We start from the raw sequence: 20,158 nt of genomic DNA, 5'->3' as shown, positions 1-20,158 counted from the left end.
TAGATACAGGCAGAATTGATTTGGTTCTACTATAAGGGCGGACATATCATTGGTACAGCCACAAAGGGGCCCAAGAGGTAAGGGACTCTTTCCTCAGCTCTAAAGCAGTACCGTATTTTTCAGACTATAAGACGCACCGGACGGTAAGACGCACCCTGGTTTTAGAGGAAGAAAATAGGAAAATAAAATTTTAAGCAAAAAATGTGGTCATGACACACTGTTATAGGGCAAGGATCTTCTGCTGACACTGTTATGGAGGTAATGTCCCCAAATTCTCTACTAAAGTACCCTATCCTGGTAATGATCCTCCTGCCTTGTATATGATCCCCATCCTTGTATATATGTTCACCATCCTGCTATACACCCCCATCCTGCTATACACCCCCATCCTGCTATACACCCCCATTCTGCTATACACCCCCATTCTGCTATACACCCCCATTCTGCTATACACCCCCATCCTGCTATATACCCCCATCCTGCTATATACCCCCATCCTGGTATATGCCCTCATCCTTCTATATACCTCATCCTACCATATGGCCTGTATCCTATGGCACAGAAAAAATAAACGTTTATACGCGCCTTTCCTCACTCCCTGCAGCATCGCTCGTCCTCCTCTCTGTGTCAGCAGCAGCGCCGCTGACCTGTGTGGAGCCGTTCCCCTGCAGCATCGCGATGGCCTCCTGTCTGCCGCCCGCTGATGTGTGTGAAGAGCGGACCGCACAGGGATGACGTCATCCCTGTGCTCACCGCTCTCTACACAGATCAGGTGGCCGGCAGACAGGAGGACATCGCGATACTGCAGGGAACGGTGAGTATACCGTACTTATTCACTGCCCCCCGTACTGATGATGATGATACGCGGGGGGCAGTGAATACAGCCGCACATGATTACTCCAGGCTGTAGTTGCCAGGGGTGATCATGCGGACTGGCTTCCCCGCACATCCGGGGGGGCTTCAGCGTTGAGAGATGATGGGCGGGAGGATGGGCATGCATATGAAATGAGCGGGTCCACTTGGTCACGGCACGCGCTGCTACAGCCTGCTCGTGCCGCCAATGACCCGTTCCACCACAGCCCTACATCAGACTAGAAGATGCACCCCCCACTTTCCCCCAACATTTGGGGGGAAAAAAGTGCGTCTTATAGTCCGAAAAATACGGTAACGGTGTACTGTCATGGCTTAACTATTATACTGTTATACTGCAAAGGTCCCATATACTGTTCTTGCGCAGAGGCCATTTCTTCATCGTTCCTTATGGGAGACCCAAACCATGGGTGTATAGCTTCTGCCTCCGGAGGACACACAAAGTACTACACTCAAACGTGTAGCTCCTCCCTCCGGGCTATATACACCCCCTGGATGACAATCTAACCAGTTCAATGCTTTGTGTTTCAGGAGGTCACACACACACATGCATTCTCTGATTTTTTTCATCTTTACTTTTTGATTTTAAAGATTTGGAAGAAAAGCGGGTCCAGTCTGGACTCCCGGCATGTCCCTTCTCACCCCACTGTGTCGGCGGTGCTGTTAAGGTTGACTTTACAAGGCTGGAGCCTTCACATGCCGCGCTCCTTCACATCCTCTGAGAGGCTCTGGGTTGAAGTGGGAGCCGTCACGGTCCTCTCTGCTTGCAGAAGACCGGTCTCCATCCGCAGCCCTGTCTGGTTCCTGCTGGAAGGAGCGTTTAACCCCCCTCAGGGACTGGCCCTGCGTCTCAAAAGCTAAGTATTGAGACGTTTTTCAGGGGTCCCGGGTACTTTTATTAGGGGGAAAGTATGTTTTTTATGCTTACTGTAAATTCCGGCCGGTTCTGGGGGTTTCCCCTGAGAACCGCGCCGAAGGTGCCTGCTCGTCGGCCGCATGTTAAAATCTAGGCCCCGGCTTCTGTTTGGGCCTAGTTTCGTTTTCATCTCTCTGCATGTCATGCATACAGATGCATAGCGTGGCGCCGCCCACCGGCCGGCCAGCAGAGGGGAGGGCACTCCTCTCTGGGGAGATGTTTCCTCCCCTGTATCTCTTCCTGGCCCTCCGTTTTCCCGCTCTTGGGCTAATACCTGCCCCCCCTCCTCCTTCCAGCGCCATTTTCTCAGCGTTCTTACACTGGACGGCGCTGGATGCTGCAGCTGCTGCTGTTTAGGAAGGCTGACGCTTCACTGGGGCTCTGAGCTGTGGAATCCGGAGGGCACACTCAGGAGGTCATTCGGTCTGGTAAGCCACAACCTCTGGTTGTGGGCTTTTTATTATACACTCTCAGGGCATTCTACAGGAGTGTATTCTTGCTGCAGAGCTTCCACCTCAGCAGCATGTCTGTCACCCGGAGCAAGGCTGCAAACATGTACGCTATATGCACTGCATGTAAGCGCATTCTGCCAGAGCCAAGCACATACCCACATTGTGATGCCTGTGCTAACATGGTTGTGTCTCAGCCTGGAGCCTCCTCAGGGGTCCCTCCGGCTGCTCCGGCCCCGGTGGCTGAACCCCCGGCTTGGGTAGCATCCTTTTCCCAAGCTATTTCCCAGTCTTTTGCCGACTCCATGGGGCAGCTGTCCCGGACACTGCTGACCATGCATCAGCCCTCTTCTCAGGGTGCCTCTGCTGCTCCGAGTTCTGCAGAGCTCTCAGAGCATGTCCTAGGACCCCGTCCCCCTAAACGGAGACGCAGGGACCCTTCTCCTTCCTTGTCCCACGGCTCTGATTCACGAGCCGAGCTGCAGGGCGAGGAGGATTAGTTTACTGTGGGCTCAGACGCTGCCTCTATGTACCCCATTGACGTGTCTGAGGGTGATGCGGATGTTAGTGACTTGATTGCATCCATTAATTCCATACTGAACCTCAATCCACCAGAGTCAGAGGAACAAGCCTCTCTGGTAGAGAGACACCAGTTTACCTCACCTAAGAGAGCTAAGAGTATGTTTTTTAACCACTCCAGTTTTCGGACCACTGTTACCAAGCCCAGGGCCTGTCCTGACAAACGTTTTCCGAAGCGTACTTCTGATGACCGTTTTCCTTTTCCACCAGAGGTGGTTAAGGAATGGGCCCAGTCTCCAAAGGTAGACCCTCCAGTGTTCAGAATCTCAGCCCGCACAGTCGTAGCTGTGGCTGATGGCACTTCTCTTAAGGATCCCACTGACCGCCAGGTTGACCTTCTGGCCAAGTCTGTATATGAGGCGACAGGAGCCTCGTTCTCCCCGTCTTTTGCGGCAGTGTGGGCTCTTAAGGCAGTCTCTGCCTCTCTGGCAGAGATACATTCCCTCACCAGGGAATCTATGCCTGAGATGGATGCCTTAACTTCTCAAGCTTCGGCTTTTTCATCCTACGCCATGTCTGCCATCCTGGAGGCTTCTCACCGCACGGCGGTGGCCTCCGCTAACTCCCTCGCGATCCGCAGGATCTTGTGGCTTCGAGAGTGGAAAGCAGACGCTTCCTCTAAGAAGTACCTTGCGAGTCTTCCTTTTGCTGGATCCCGGCTGTTTGGTGAACAACTGGATGAAATAATTAAGGAAGCTACTGGCGGGAAGAGTACTTCCTTGCCACAAACTAAAACCAGAAAACCTGTCCAGGGCAGGAAACAATCGAGGTTTCGTTCCTTTCGTTCCTCTAACTGGTCATCCTCTAAGCCCTCTACCTCGTCCACTACCGCAGCCAAGGATCGTAAACCCAACTGGCGCGCGAAGCCGCGTCCTCAAAAGACCGGAGGAGCCGCTGCCACTAAGGCAGCCTCCTCTTGACTATCTGGCTGCGCCAGCAACGTCCTTGGTCGGTGGCAGGCTCTCCCACTTTGGCGACGTGTGGTTTCAACACGTCTCCGATCAGTGGGTGCGAGATATCATCTCCCACGGCTACAGGATAGAATTTTCTTCCAGCCCGCCAAACAGATTTTTTCTGTCCACCCCCCCCTGCTCCAAAGCCGCCGCCTTCTCTCAGGCCGTGGCATCCCTGCAGGCCAACGGTGTAATTGTTCCGGTTCCCGCCCGGGAACGGTTCAGCGGTTTCTACTCAAACCTCTTTCTAGTCCCCAAGAAGGACGGTTCCTTCCGGCCCATCCTGGATCTCAAGCTTCTCAACAAGCATGTTCAGGTGCGGCACTTTCGCATGGAATCTCTGAAATCGGTCATTGCCTCAATGACCCAAGGAGATTTTCTGGCATCCATCGACATCAGAGATGCCTATCTGCATGTGCCTATTGCGGTTTCACACCAGCGTTGGCTACGCTTTGCAATCGGAGAGGAACATTTCCAATTCGTGGCTCTCCCCTTCGGCTTAGCCACGGCCCCTCGAGTATTCACCAAGGTCATGGCAGCAGTGGTTGCGGTTCTGCACCTCCAGGGGTTGGCAGTGATTCCTTACCTGGACGACCTTCTAGTCAAGGCATCATCCAGTGCAGACTGCCAGCGGAGTGTCTCACTCACTCTCGCCATGCTCGTTCAGTTCGGGTGGCTTGTCAACCTGCCCAAGTCCACTCTGACCCCGACCCAGGTGCTTCTTTACCTAGGGATGCAATTCGAGACTCTGCCGGCACTTGTCAAGTTGCCCTTAGTCAAACAGCAGTCCCTTCGTCTGGCGGTGCGCTCTCTGCTGAGGCACCGCCGTCATTCCATCAGACACCTCATGCAGGTGCTGGGTCAGATGGTGGCGTCAATGGAAGCGGTTCCCTTTGCCCAGTTCCATCTGCGTCCCCTGCAGCTGGACATTCTCCGCTGTTGGGACAAGCGGATCTCTTCCTTGCACAGGCTGGTGGCTCTGTCGTCACAGACCAGGAGCTCCCTTCAGTGGTGGCTTCGGCCCCTCTCTCTGTCTCAGGGACGCTCCTTCCTGACTCCGTCCTGGGTGATCCTCACCACGGATGCCAGCCTCTCCGGTTGGGGAGCAGTATTTCTCCATCACCGAGCACAGGGCACTTGGACTCCGTCCGAATCAGCCCTCTCGATCAATGTGCTGGAGATCAGAGCTGTGTTTCTAGCTCTCCTAGCCTTTCACCACCTGTTGGCGGGCAGGCACATTCGAGTTCAGTCGGACAACGCAACAGCGGTTGCCTACATCAATCACCAGGGCGGGACTCACAGCCGTCTGGCGATGTTGGAGGTTCAACGAATCCTCCAGTGGACGGAGGACTCCAAGTCCACCATATCTGCAGTCCACATCCCAGGCGTGGAAAACTGGGAGGCCGATTATCTCAGCCGTCAAACCGTGGACAGCGGCGAGTGGGCCCTGCATCCGTCAGTGTTCAGATCAATCTGCCGCAAGTGGGGCACTCCGGAAGTGGATCTAATGGCATCCCGGCACAACAACAAGGTTCCGGTTTACATGGCTCGCTCCCACGATCCTCAGGCCTTCGCAGCGGACGCACTGGTTCAAGATTGGTCTCAGTTCCGTCTGGCCTATGTGTTTCCCCCTCTAGCTCTCTTGCCCAGGGTTCTGCGCAAGATCGGAATGGAGGGCCGTCGAGTCATAATCATTGCTCCAGACTGGCCCAGGCGAGCTTGGTACCCAGACCTGCTCCGTCTGTCCGTAGGGGTGCCGTGGCACCTCCCGGACCTCCCAGACCTTCTCTCTCAAGGTCCGTTCTTCCGCCAGAATTCTGCGGCTCTCAGATTGACGGCGTGGCTCTTGAGTCCTGGATCCTGACGGCTTCAGGCATTCCCTCTGAGGTCATCTCCACTATGACTCAGGCTCGGAAGTCTTCCTCGGCCAAGATTTACCACAGGACTTGGAGGATTTTCCTGTCCTGGTGTCGCTCTTCCGACCATGCTCCTTGGCCGTTCTCCTTGCCGACCATCCTGTCTTTTCTACAGTCCGGTCTACAGCTAGGACTGTCCCTCAATTCCCTCAAGGGACAGGTGTCTGCTCTGTCGGTATTGTTCCAGCGGCGTATCGCCCGACTGGCTCATGTGCGCACCTTCATGCAGGGCGCATCTCACATCATTCCTCCTTACCGGCGACCCTTGGATCCCTGGGACCTTAATCTGGTCCTCACGGCCTTACAGAAACCCCCCTTTGAGCCTCTCAGGGAGGTTCCCTTGTTTAGACTTTCACAGAAAGTTGTTTTTCTAGTAGCCATAACTTCTCTCAGGAGAGTTTCTGATTTGGCTGCGCTCTCTTCGGAATCCCCCTTTATGGTGTTTCACCAAGACAAGGTGGTTCTTCGTCTGACTCCGGATTTTCTCCCTAAGGTGGTGTCTCCTTTCCACCTTAACCAGGACATTTCATTGCCTTCTCTTTGTCCGGCCCCTGTGCATCGCTTTGAGAAGGCGTTGCATTCCTTAGATTTGGTGCGGGCGCTCCGAATCTATGTGTCACGCACCGCCGTTTTTAGGCGGTGCACCTCACTTTTTGTGCTAACCACTGGTCAGCGCAAGGGTCTTGCTGCTTCTAAACCGACCCTAGCTCGTTGGATCAGGTCGGCTATCACCGATGCCTACCAGTGTTCTCAGGTGCCTCCTCCGCCAGGGATTAAGGCGCACTCGACCAGAGCTGTCGGTGCCTCCTGGGCTTTCAGGCACCAGGCTACGGCTCAGCAGGTTTGTCAGGCTGCCACGTGGTCCAGTCTGCACACTTTTTCGAAGCACTACCAAGTGCATGCTCATGCTTCGGCAGATGCGAGCTTGGGCAGATGCATTCTTCAGGCGGCTGTCGCCCATTTGTGAAGTTAGGTTTTGCCTACTTCTCAGTTTGGTTTATTTCCCACCCATGGACTGCTTTGGAACGTCCCATGGTTTGGGTCTCCCATAAGGAACGATGAAGAAAAAGAGAATTTTGTTTACTTACCGTAAATTCTTTTTCTTATAGTTCCGACATGGGAGACCCAGCACCCTCCCTGTTGCCTGTTGGCAGTTTTTTGTTCCGTGTGTTTCACCGGCTGTTGTTAGTAGACAGAGTTCCGGTTATTCCGAGTTTTACTCTATCTCTACTTATGGGTGGATGTCCTCCTTCAGCTTTTGCACTGAACTGGTTAGATTGTCATCCAGGGGGTGTATATAGCCCGGAGGGAGGAGCTACACGTTTGAGTGTAGTACTTTGTGTGTCCTCCGGAGGCAGAAGCTATACACCCATGGTTTGGGTCTCCCATATCGGAACTATAAGAAAAAGAATTTACGGTAAGTAAACAAAATTCTCTTTTTTCTGTCTGTCCACTACTGGGCCATTGTCTGTATAGTGGGTATTATTTCCACTTTATAAATTCTTTATATGCCTGGAAAGTGGAAGACAGAATGGCTAATAGACATAATAGACCTTTTCAGTCTTCTCTCTATGGTGTCTGATTGTCTCTGACAGCAACATCTGACCTGCTCCCTACATTGATGTTGTTAAACCAACATAGACCACTCTGTAGCTTACACGTAGTGATCATTAAAGGTGTTTTCCAGGGCTACAATACTATTGACCCCTTCAGAGCTGACTATTCACATTGGAATAATGCCATCCAAACTTGCAGATTTCAGCGGGAGTGGATGACCAGCAAATCATTATAGGGGCCTCCTGACTCTTCTCAGACAACAAGTTTGGGGGACAAAATGTTAAAGGGAAGGTATCGTCAAAAAAAAAATAATAATAACTGAAAAAATGTAAAGTAATAATGTTTAAATGTTTTGTTTAAATATTATTTTTTTTTTTTAATTGTGCAAAATATAAAAAAAAAATTAAAAAGTTTGATATTTTCCACTGTTAAACACTAGGGGGAGCAGCTTCTGAAATCCTACTGAATTTCCACTGTATAAAAAGTTCAGATTACAGCCTGCCGTAAAGTGGGCAGAGTCTGCTCTCCTGTGTGTGATGGCACGCCTCCCTCCTCCTAATCTGAGTGTATACAACAGATAACAGAGAATGACATGTAAGGACACAATGCACAGCCATTTCCCTGGTGACCAGAAATGTCTAAAGTGTCACCAAGGACAGCAGGAGTATCACACAGGATATCACACAGGAGAGGATTAGATACACAGCTCAGCAGACAGTATCACACAGGATAGGATTAGATACACGGCTCTGCAGACAGTATCACACAGGATAGGATTAGATACACAGCTCAGCAGACAGTATCACACAGGAGAGGATTAGATACACAGCTCAGCAGACAGTATCACACAGGATAGGATTAGATACACAGCTCAGCAGACAGTATCACACAGGATAGGATTAGATACACAGCTCAGCAGACAGTATCACACAGGATAGGATTAGATACACGGCTCTGCAGACAGTATCACACAGGATAGGATTAGATACACAGCTCAGCAGACAGTATCACACAGGATAGGATTAGATACACGGCTCAGCAGACAGTATCACACAGGATAGGATTAGATACACAGCTGTGCAGACAGTATCACACAGGATAGGATTAGATACACAGCTCAGGAGACAGTATCACACAGGAGAGGATTAGATACACGGCTCTGCAGACAGTATCACACAGGATAGGATTAGATACACAGCTCAGCAGACAGTATCACACAGGATAGGATTAGATACACGGCTCAGCAGACAGTATCACACAGGATAGGATTAGATACACAGCTGTGCAGACAGTATCACACAGGATAGGATTAGATACACAGCTCAGGAGACAGTATCACACAGGAGAGGATTAGATACACAGCTCAGCAGACAGTATCACACAGGAGAGGATTAGATACACGGCTCAGCAGACAGTATCACACGATAGGATTAGATACACAGCCCTGCAGACAGTATCACACGATAGGATTAGATACACGGCTGAGCAGACAGTATCACACAGGAGAGGATTAGATACACAGCCCTGCAGACAGTATCACACAGGAGAGGATTAGATAAACAGCCGTGCAGACAGTATCAGACAACATAGGATTAGATACACAGCTCAGCAAACAGTATCACACAGGAGACGATTAGATACACTGCTCAGCAGACAGTATCACACAGGATAGGATTAGATACACAACCCTGCAGACAGTATCACCGGTACACACACAGATACTCACATGCAGTGGCGCGCGCGCGTGCACACACACACACACACAATCACCCCTGATGGGGACCTTGTGCCACACACACACACACACACACAATCACCCCTTATGGGGACCTTGTGCCACACACACACACACACACACACACACACACACACACACACACACACTCACCCCTGATGGGGACCTTGTGCCACATACACACACACAATCACCCCTGATGGGGACCTTGTGCCACACACACACACACACACAATCACCCCTGATGGGGACCTTGTGCTACACACACACGCGCGCGCACTCACACACACACACACACACACAATCTCCCATGATGGGGACCTTGTGCCACACACACACACACACACAAAATCACCCCTGATGGGGACCTTGAGCCACACACACAATCACCCCTGATGGGGACCTTGTGCCCCACACACACACACACACACACACACACACACCTTTCACATCATTCCTCCCTGTGACCTCCGGTGGGCGCTCCAGGCAGCTGTGCTGCATGCCATCCTCCCCTGCGTCCGGCCAACATTTCACACATCCGATCGCATACACTCGCACATCCGATCGCATACACTCGCACATCCGATCGCATACACTCACACATCCAATCGCATACACTCACATATCCGATCGCATACACTCACACATCCGATCGCATACACTCACATCCAATCGCATACACTCACACATCCGATCGCATACACTCACACACACGATATCGCACATACTTGTACAATCGCGCGCACACACTCACAACATCCGGAGATATCACATGCTTCCCATGTGATCCTCTCGCAGGTCCTGGAAGCTCAATGCACAGCATCGCAAGCGCCGACTCACAATCGCCCCTGATGGACACACACACACACACAGCAGCGGCGGCGGCGGGCAGAGCTGGGGGAGCTGTGGCAGCGGGCAGAGCGGGGACTTGGGAGAACGGAGGGAGGGGGGTGTCATTGGAGATGGTAACGGCGGGGGGGAGGGGTGGCGGCAGTAGCTGGGGCAGAGCAGGGGCTGGGGAGAACGGAGGGATGGGATGTCATCGGAGACAGTAACGAGGGGAGGGGAGGGGAGGCGGCCCGTATTCACACATCCCGGCGGGTGACAGGGGTAAAGTGGAGCAAACAGCACACGCTGTGAGCTCTACAATAGTGGCGCTGAACTCCTCCCTCTGCTGTGTTCTGGACAGCCCAGGGGGCGCGTCCAGGTCACAGCAGACACCCACTGTAACGTACTTCATGGGGTCGGAGCGCGACTATCAGAGTCTATGCACAGGGGCTGCCATAAAGGAAGGAGTTACTGTCGTTACACACACGGCAAATCCAGCATGGCAGCCCCCAGTGCCTCCAGTAAAATAAGAATTACATAAAAACTAAATAAGCTGCGATTATCATTTTGTATTAGAAATGCTTGATTTCATAATCACTATTTTTAATACAAAAATAAAAAACCGCGATACCTTCCCTTTAACTTTCAACCTGTTCAAACCTCAGATCCTTGTTTAACAGACAAGCTTGCGCTCCTCTCCTATTATGAACACATGCACTCTCTATCTAGCTGTGCAAACATGGATATGGGTGGGTTGTGATAGATGTCAGAAGAGCAAATCAGTGTTTTGTCAATATGTTACTAAGGTAAATGTCAAGCTTATAGGGGTTTTCTCATGAACAAAATTAATTTCAAAGTTATTATTAGTCCGAGATCTATTGATTAAAATTAAGTTCCACAATTGGATGTGTTTAAAAAAAAACAAAAAAAAAACAAACATTACTGTGAAGGGATAAACTTGTGTATGTGTCCCTGTACTATGTAATGGCCGTGTCTGACCTTACAGGAACATGGTCTGATTGTACCTCAGCTCCTGGGCAGAGGAGAATACAAAATAGTATAGATACATTACAGCATGAGATCACAGCTGAGTCTTTTTGTGAGGTAAAACATTTCCCTGCCTTGTTTTTAAAAAATGGTTTATCTCAAAGAAAGAATAATTTGTTATCCCATGCTGTAATGTCTGTATACTCTCTTTTGCATCCTCTCCTGCCCAGGAGCTGTGGTATGATCAGACCATGTTCCTGTACGGTCAGACACGGCCATTACACAGCACATAGCAGGGACACATATATAAGATTATCTTAGCACAGAAACATTTTTTTTTTTTAAAACACATCCAATTGTGGAAATTATTATTATTGCAAGATTTATTAATTAAAATGAACTTTGTTCTTGGGAAAACCCCTTTAAAGATCACTGGCACAAAAAAAGTGTTTTTTTTTTGTTTTTTTTTCACACATCCGTTTTCTCACATATACATTACAGAATCTATGAAAATACACCGCAGGACAATGAGAAGCAACGTTGTCTTCAGATCAGTGCACTGTAGACATTTACATTGTTGTTTTGAAGTACATTGTTGTTTTCAAGTAGAAAAAGCGAAACCAAAACCTTGTTAATAGAAGTTAGTTCTGTCCATCTTTCATTGATACCTTATACCTAGCTTAAAAAAGACAAACTCTCAATTGTTTCTTCGCCCCCACCTGCAGGCCAGGACCCGTCAGATGAAATGGCAAGTTACACTGACATAACAGGTGACATCATAGATCATCATGTCACTCAGCACTTTACCAACCATTAGTGTTAATGATTCTGTTCATTATTTTATGGATAAATGATGTAGAGCTCACGATACAGATCTGTTTTGTTCTTTTTAGGACAAGATATCCCAGTTAGAGTTGGAACTCGATGAAGAGAAGAACAATTCAGACTTGTTACTGGAAAGAATAACTCGATGCAGAGAACAGGTTTGTTTTCTGTAGACTGGAAATAAAATGGAGCTGCCACCAGAGCTCACAATCTAGATTGCATTGCATTAAATAGATGTATTAGACCTGATTAGACAGTTTGTTTTACTTTGCCAGGATGGCTGTATTATCCTGATTTTATCCCCATAGTGGCCAGATCAAATGTCTAAACCTGACATGTCACTTTATGCAATAACTCTGCAATGTTTCTACATATCCCAGTGACTTTGAGACCGTTTTTTGTGACATATTATATTTTATGATTAATGGAACATTTAAGTTGATACGGCTTCCGTTTCTTTTTTTTTTTTTTTTTTTTAATATGTAAAAAAAATTTGACAAATATTTGTAAATATTAGAGATGAGCGGAGCCATGGAAGTTCGGGTTCTGTGGGTTCAGCCGGATATTAGATACTTCTGTTCTAAACTTGATCCAAACCTCATTGCAAGTCACGTATTGGGCAGTTTGACTCTCCGCCCACATACAGCCAGCCAGGGAGCACTGGAATCTTTTGTTTATTTAATTTTGTTTGGTACACACTATATCCGATAACCCGGTTTTTACCCCCATTTCGAGGCATTCGGAGACTGCAATCAACTTGCACTGAAACGAGTGTACCCGAGCACAGCCATGCTTGCTCGAGTGGTTTGCATGCGTAAAGCCCCCATATTCCAAAGTCGAATAGTGATTTTTTTTAATTCTTTTGTAACGTCTGTGTTTGGTATAAACAATGAACTGTAAAGTTCAGGTCTGCTCATCTCTAATTAGCAATTTTTAAACTTTGAATGATTATCCCTTTAATCCATATAGTCACAACACACAAAATGGTTAATAAATAATATTTATCTCATGTCTGGTTTACTTCAGCACCATCTGTGTAATATTCTTTTTTTTTTTGTTGTTAGGATGTTAGAAACTTAATTGTAGTAGTTATATTTTATTTTTTCAAGGACATTTAGAAAACTTATTTTTTAGTGACCTATTCAAGTCTGAAGTATTTCTAAAGATCCTTTATAAGATGATGAGTGCAGTAACTAGTCACAAGGATGTTAGCATGCCCCTTTGGGCGTCATACCATGCTATTCAATGTCCAGCGTCATTGGCATGGACGCGTGTACCTGTCCGCTGTCACTTCTTCTGATCCCGGGTTTAGGATCAGTGCGCATGATCAGAAGTCCCAGGCACTTCCAGTCATGCGCACTAGACCTCTCTGAAGCCGGGACACGTACACCCGGCTTCATAGTGCACATGATCTGAAGTGTGGTGACTTCTGATCATGCGCACTGAGCCTAAACCCAGCCTCGGAGGAGGTGACAACGAACAGGTACACGCGTCACCACCGATGATTCTGGGCATTGAATAGCATGTTAGCACGCCCACAGGGCAGACTACTTGGGGGAAATATTGTCCTTGCAACTAGTCCCTGTGCTCATTAGCATATCATTAAGGATCTTTAGAAATACTTTTTTCTAAAGATGTCTTTATGTATAATACCAGATGCAGGGATTAGCAATATGCACCCAGAACTGCTCGTGGTTCTGAATTCATAAGGAACCTGATAGGTTCCCTTTAACTATTTTGTGAGACATAACTCTCTGGTTTAAGGGCACAAAAATTGTTATATTTTCGCCAAATTTCTGATATTTTCAAAAATAAAAACAAAACAAATCATCCTAAATGTACTATTATCATGAAGCACAATATATTACATGGTTACATAGGTTGAAAAAGACCTAGGTCCATCTAGTTCAACCTCCCTCTACGAATGTGTGATGAAAAAAACAATCTCGGAATGAACGGGATCCATTGAAGTGTTCCAGTGATTACATCATACTGGTCAGAATTGAAAAAAATGGCCTGGTCATGAAGGTGAAAACAGGCTGGGTGGTGAAGGGGTTAACAATCTAGTTTGCCTAATGTATTGGGATTCATTTGAAAACGAATCTTTGTTGCCTTGGCACAATTAAGAATTGGTGACATGGTTGTATTTTGTAGCAAAGCATATGCTGTATTTTACCATTTTGTGGTATAGTGATTACACTGCGAGACAAAATGTGTCTGGTAAACTGTGTTCTTTAGGTTGATATTAGATTGTATACATATAAATATGTGATCATGTATTTGAACATTTGCATTGCAGCCTATGATTTATTGTACTTTGAATTCAATGCTTAAAACAATTTAGTATTTCAATTTCAAGCCTTGTCCTACAGCTCAGAATTTCTTACGGGAAAAGCTCCAAGGGGACTACAGTGAGCTCCAAAATGGGGCTATAGGAACCCCACTAACAGGAAAGAAGTTAATTGTAAGATGTCCACTGAGTGCCGGGGGTGGAGAGATATAAATGAGAACCTTCTGGCTGCGGATTCATCCATGAAACCGTGGGAGAGCGCAGCGTTTCTATGGTTTCAGTGTAAATATGGCAGGGTAAAGTTACAGTGGCTTTGCTAGTCCATTTTTGTTTTCCCGCCTGGTTTCCCCACACCTGTTCTGCTCTGAGCTGCAGGTGTATGAAGCAAGTCATTCAGAGTCTCCAAATCAGTTCTTCCCGTGAATGAGGTGTCTGACGTTGAGCTCTTTCTCTTCACCGTTCCCCCTTCCTTGGAGTCATCTGTCTGGAGAAATGGAATCCGCACCTCATTACAGTAACTGCTTGCTCTCTCCCTGAGCGCGGGCTTACATGACACACACTATTTATGAGAACCAAGATTACACACTGGCTTAAAAAGACATGAAGGGATGGTTCCCGGCTCCCTGATATCAATAATTGAGAAGAAATGAAATTGTGCAGTTTCATTAACAAGACGATAACCAGCTGTTGGTAATACCACGTCTAGCATAAGCATGGGCTCTGTTTATTACATCCATGCCGGCTCTCAGAGGGGTATTATGGCTCATTGAAAATACTTTGTTTTCAGAATTCACTAAACCCAGCTGTGATAACTTCTGCCGAGATGTGAAATGTTTGTTGTTCCGCTGAGGATGAAAATAATGCATTAAAAATGAACAGATTTGCTGCCGGAGGAACCTGCTACTCCGCTGGCCCCAATTAGCAGCAGCGTTCACATTCCCTTGTCGTAAGAATATACATTGGTTTAAACAAACGTAGGAGAGTTAAATAACAGCATCCGTGTCTGAAAGAGATCTTTGGCAGGCGTTTTTTAATCGCTTTTTTAATAGCTTTTTTTTTTTAAGTTTTTGCTAATTCTTTGTTTTTGAACAGTTGAGTTTGTGTTTGCTACAAGCCAGCACATACAGTATTACAGCAAGGCCAAGTATAGCATGCACGGGATTGTATTATTGTACAGGATTCAGCAACTCCTTTACAAAGAATAACTTCTTGTAGTGTTGCATTTTACTTTTTAGAATATTTGATTTATTTTTTTCGTATAAAACATACTTGCATAAAGGCTGAAAACTGACTTTGGTCCATCAAGTTTATCTTTTCTCCACATCTTTTCCGCCTGCCCACCGGCCATCCTGGCGCCTGTGATTGGATTGACAACCAGTCACAGGTGCCAGTGGGCAGGGAAAGCAGTGCATATGAAATGAGTCTAAATTGTGGCACCAGAAGTAAATGCGCGGCCTGGGAGCAGCGTACATCCGAGCCGGTGTCTCGGTAAGTACAGCACGCATGCACCCATCCCCCTATCCCTTTTACCACCATTTTTAATCACCGGATTCTAGTCCCAATAGACTTATATGGGGACCGAAATCCGGCTTGGAACTGGATTTTAGAGACCCGATTACTGGGATCAGCTGGTCCCGGATATCTGTGAGTCTGCTCATCACTAGTTGTAACTGCAAAAATGCACCCTGTATTAAAAACGCATGCGTTTATGGTGCATTTTTTGATCATGCGTATTTTATCACCAGTGTTGGAATAATGGAGGGAAAAATGTAGAAAATAATGGATATGCTGCATTTTTGTGGTCACAAGTCTGACAAGTGTTCTTAGGGTTCTCCCCTAGTATGTCAAGTGCTTTAAGGGTAGTTCCCAAGTCTGACAAGTGCTCTGCGGGCAGTCCCCAAGTTTGACAGGCACTCTGGGGGCAGTTCCCAAGTTTGACAGGCGCTCTGGAGGCAGTCCCCAAGTATGACTGGTGCTCTGGAGGCAGTCCCCAAGTATGACTGGCGCTCTGGAGGCAGTCACCAAATATGACTGGCGCTCTGGAGGCAGTCCCCAAGTATGACTGGCGCTCTGGAGGCAGTCACCAAGTATGACTGGCGCTCTGGAGGCAGTCACCAAATATGACTGGCGCTCTGGAGGCAGTCACCAAATATGACTGGCGCTCTGGAGGCAGTCCCCAAGTATGACTGGCGCTCTGGTGGCAGTCCCCAAGAATGACTGGCGCTCTGGGGGCAGTCCCCAAGTGTGACAGGCGCTCTGGGGGCAGTCCCCAAGTGTGACAGGCGCTCTGGGAGCAGTCCCCAAGTGTGACAGGCGCTCTGGGAGCAGTCCCCAAGTGTGACAGGCGCTCTGAGGGCAGTCCCCAAGTGTGACAGGCGCTCTGAGGGCAGTCCCCAAGTGTGACAGGCGCTCTGGGGGCAGTCCCCAAGTGTGACAGGCGCTTTGAGAGCAGTCCCCAAGTGTGACACGTGCTCTGGGGGCAGTCCCCAAGTCTGTCAAGTGCTCCAGGGGCTGTCCCCAAGTCTCACAAGTGCTCTGGCTTATGTCAGCAGACCAAAAAGTATAGCTTTTACAGATGATTCATCTCACTAGTGTTGTAGATTTCCTATTGCAGTTAGTTACTTAGTCCAGTACTGGAGTCAATAGTCATCACTAAGCGGGAGGTGTTGGGCTCGGTTTCCTGACGCAAGCACTTCCCTGGCTCGGCACTGCTCACTAGGCACCTCAATTGCATATATCATCAAAGCTCACCACCTCCGCAATGAGGACTCTTACAATGGCCACAAAGATATGTTTCGACAAGTGTGCATCCCTTACACAACAAGTAGGTGTATGAGGTCATGCTGCCAAACCTACCTTTCCTTTATTTGCACTAAGCTCTTTGCCAATTTGGCATTGAGCAAAAATTGTGTTCTCCGAGGCAGACTTATTGCTGAGTACACACTGCCTGAAAATCTCATAGAGAAGACTGCAATTTATACTGAGCATTCGGTCTTGTAGTATTTGGCTATAAAGCAATATCGACTCTGTACTAACAGAAAATGGGGAAAAGGCAATCTTTGCCATTGTATGTCTTCAGCTGGTTATACACGTTCGGAAGCTGTCGGATGACTGCTATCTTTCCCAACTTGCCCTTACACGCAAATGTTCTTTTGTTTTCTTGCGGGAAGCTCTGTCAATGCCTTATCTCCCAGGGAGCTAGAGTTTTCCGCTTTTGAATCCACCTCCTTCTCCCCTGACCCTCATCTTACCCAACATCATTTGAGGCCCCCATAGACAGTGTACTAGATGGCTCGCCTATGTCGGCGGGTTGGGGTGATTTTAAATCTATAGGCCCCAATACATATTAGATTGGACTAAGAATGTCTTAAATAATTGTGTAGAGGAAACGACTCCTTGACACTTCTTCTGGTGATGACATATAATGGCGCTGAACTGGTCCTGAATAAAAAAACAATAATACTGATGTGAGTTATACTCTTCCAATACCATTTTTAATTTTATTTTTGTTTTTATTTTGTTTTGCTTCCACTTCTGGTATTAGCTAGAAAAATCTATGTTGTGTGAACAAGGCCTTGAAGTGTTCTCACGGTAATCTTTGTATGAAAGTCACTTAAGCAGAAGTGCGTATAATACCTGCGGCAGACTAGTACAGTGCAATTAGAAGGATCTGAACAGTCATTTACTCTCATTAGAAGTAAACCCATGTGCGTCCGCACGGTCTAATGTGACCTCATTTCTACGGAATGTGGGCCACTTTTTTCTTTTCCTGTTTATGAATTCATTAGGAAGGTGGCAGTAATTCCTAACGATTGTTATATAGAAACTGTGTATTCATGACATGTTCTTTTACTTTATGGTTTACAGTGACCATATTGCAAACGCTATATAAAATAATTACATTCCCTCATCATGCAATTTATAGTTATACCTTGTAAGTTTGTAACCTGTTTTACTGGTATTTTTTTCATGATCTGCACATATTCCAAATTAAACCCAAGAAGCCCCTAGAGCTGCTTTCTCCTAAAAACCATACCATATGTGTTTGGAATTGCAGCTCTGCCCTATTGAATGTTTACGGGTCTGAGCTGCAACCCTGCATACAACCTCTTGTAGTAAAGTAGCCATGTTTGTGGAATATATTGACCGATCGCTTCAGTGCTTCTCTGAACAGGACAGATTGCAAAATACAGTAGATATCAAGATTTTATTATTAGGATCCCTACATATATTAATAGAAAGAAACCCAGGGTCCACAACAAATCCTATTAATAGTGTTAATTTGCTTTTTGTAGTATTAATTTTTCAATGGTATATTAAATAAAATGTTTTATATCCGTAAGAAAATACTTATTCAACTACATCTTTTATGACAGATCGAACAAATGAGGGGAGAACTACTTCAAGAACGTGCTGCACGGCAAGATCTGGAGTGTGATAAAATGTCTTTGGAGAGACAGGTAATAAAAAGTGAACTGCATTATAAGGGTTTCACTCAAGGAACAAATGTCTCATTTAGAACCACCGTAAACATTGATATTCAGGTTTGTCGCTTTGGATAGTATTCTGCAGCAACCTCTTTAGTCATTTTGATGGCGATTTCGAGTAAATGTTGTCTTTTAACCCCTTAACGACCGTGGGCAGTAATATTACTTCCTAAACTACCATAGTGCAATCCCCACAGGCTGCTGCCGGCAGCCAGCAGGGATCTGCGCACGTCAGCGGATCTGTACAGCTGATGTGTGCCTGGCAAGCATGTTCCGCCCATGCCTGTTAACCCCTTAAATGGCGCTGTGAAAATGTCAGAGTGCTATTTAAATTCCGATCGCTGTAAAACTTTAGTTTGCTGTCAGTGACATGAGGTGAGTATTTCTGCTGTTCTCAGTTGTGCATCTGTGATCAGCAGAAATAAATGAGCGATCAGACTGCTGATCCTTATATAAAATAAAGAAAAAAAAAAGTTTAAAAAAAACAAAGTTCAAATCACCTCCCTTTTCACCCCATTGAAAATTAAAGGGTTAAAAAAATAAACAATATACACTGTGAGACTGTGACCGGGGTTATCTATGACGGCCGGTATGTCTCGCCCCGGTTGTGCTCACTCCATGATAGAAAGTAAATCCACTCTAGGGTTAATGCTGTTTCCCTACAGGCTGAAGGAAGGGTTAAATAGAATCAGGAACGAGGGCAGGTGTGCCGGGTGTGAGGGAGTGAACAGAACTCCCTTAGTTTTCTGCTGGAGAGGCACATGTATTGTGTTATGGACTTTTGTTTGGACATTAAAACCGTGTGCTGTGAACCTTAATGCCTGGATCCCGTGTCTTCTGCTGCGCAGCCGACTGTGCTACCTCACATATGGTGGAGAATGCGGGCATGACAGCCGGTGAGGTGTAGCATCCATCCCTGGTGACCCAGCTGCGCATGTCCTGGATTCGAGCGGCTATACTACAGCCCAAACCCGGCGACGCCATGGAGGACATACTAAAGCATTTGGCTCAGGCTAATGCACAGCAGCAACAGACCAATGCACACCTGCTCCAATCCTTGCAAGTGCAGGAAAAAAAACTCCAAGAACAGATGGATCAGGCCAATGCACGTCAGCAGCAATCCTTGCAAGTGCAGGACAAAAGGCACCAAGAACAGATGGAGCAGGCCAATGCACGTCAGCAGCAAGCCTTGCAATTGCAGGAAAAAAGGCACCAAGAACAGATGGTTCTCCTGGCCAAGTCGATCCGTGCCGGACCGGCAGCAACAACCCCGGGACCGGGTGACGACGGCAGCGTCCGGAAAGCGGTGAGACAAGCGTTGCAAAAGATGACCCCGGGTGATGATGTGGAAGCGTTCCTGGCGGTGTTTGAGCGGGTGGCCGAGCGGGAAAAGCTGCCGACCCCGCAGTGGGCTGAGGTATTGTCGCCCTATCTGACGGGGGAACCCCAAAAAGCGTACCTGGACCTCTGTGCCGAGGACGCCATTGACTATGTGACCCTGAAAGCCGAAATACTGGCTCGGTTGGGGGTGAATACCTATGTACGGGCTCAGCGGGTAAATCAGTGGTTCTATGAGGAAGCCAAACCCGTACGCTCCCAGGCCTATGACTTGTTGCATCTTGTAAAAAAGTGGTTGCAGCCTGACACTCTGAGCCCGGCGCAAATGGTGGAAAGGGTAGTAGTGGATCGTTTTGTGCGCACTTTACCCGTCACCGTTCAACGGTGGGTCGGACAGGGTGACCCGAGTACCCTGGACCAATTAGTGT

General features: G+C 47.5%; 1 protein-coding gene across 2 annotated transcripts in view; it reads left to right on the top strand.

Annotated features, from left to right (window-relative positions):
• CGNL1 (cingulin like 1) overlaps positions 1-20,158 on the top strand; it is a 202,334-nt gene that overhangs the window by 166,943 nt on the left and 15,233 nt on the right. For both annotated transcript variants that reach the window (XM_075345733.1, XM_075345735.1), the window contains exons 14-15: positions 11,684-11,773; positions 18,282-18,365. In XM_075345733.1, the coding sequence (XP_075201848.1) occupies positions 11,684-11,773; positions 18,282-18,365 (174 nt within the window). The remainder of the gene's footprint in view (positions 1-11,683; positions 11,774-18,281; positions 18,366-20,158) is intronic.

Source organism: Anomaloglossus baeobatrachus, chromosome 4, assembly GCF_048569485.1.
Source record: "Anomaloglossus baeobatrachus isolate aAnoBae1 chromosome 4, aAnoBae1.hap1, whole genome shotgun sequence".
Classification (NCBI taxonomy): domain Eukaryota; kingdom Metazoa; phylum Chordata; class Amphibia; order Anura; family Aromobatidae; genus Anomaloglossus; species Anomaloglossus baeobatrachus.
This window is presented reverse-complemented; position numbering and strand designations above follow the sequence as displayed.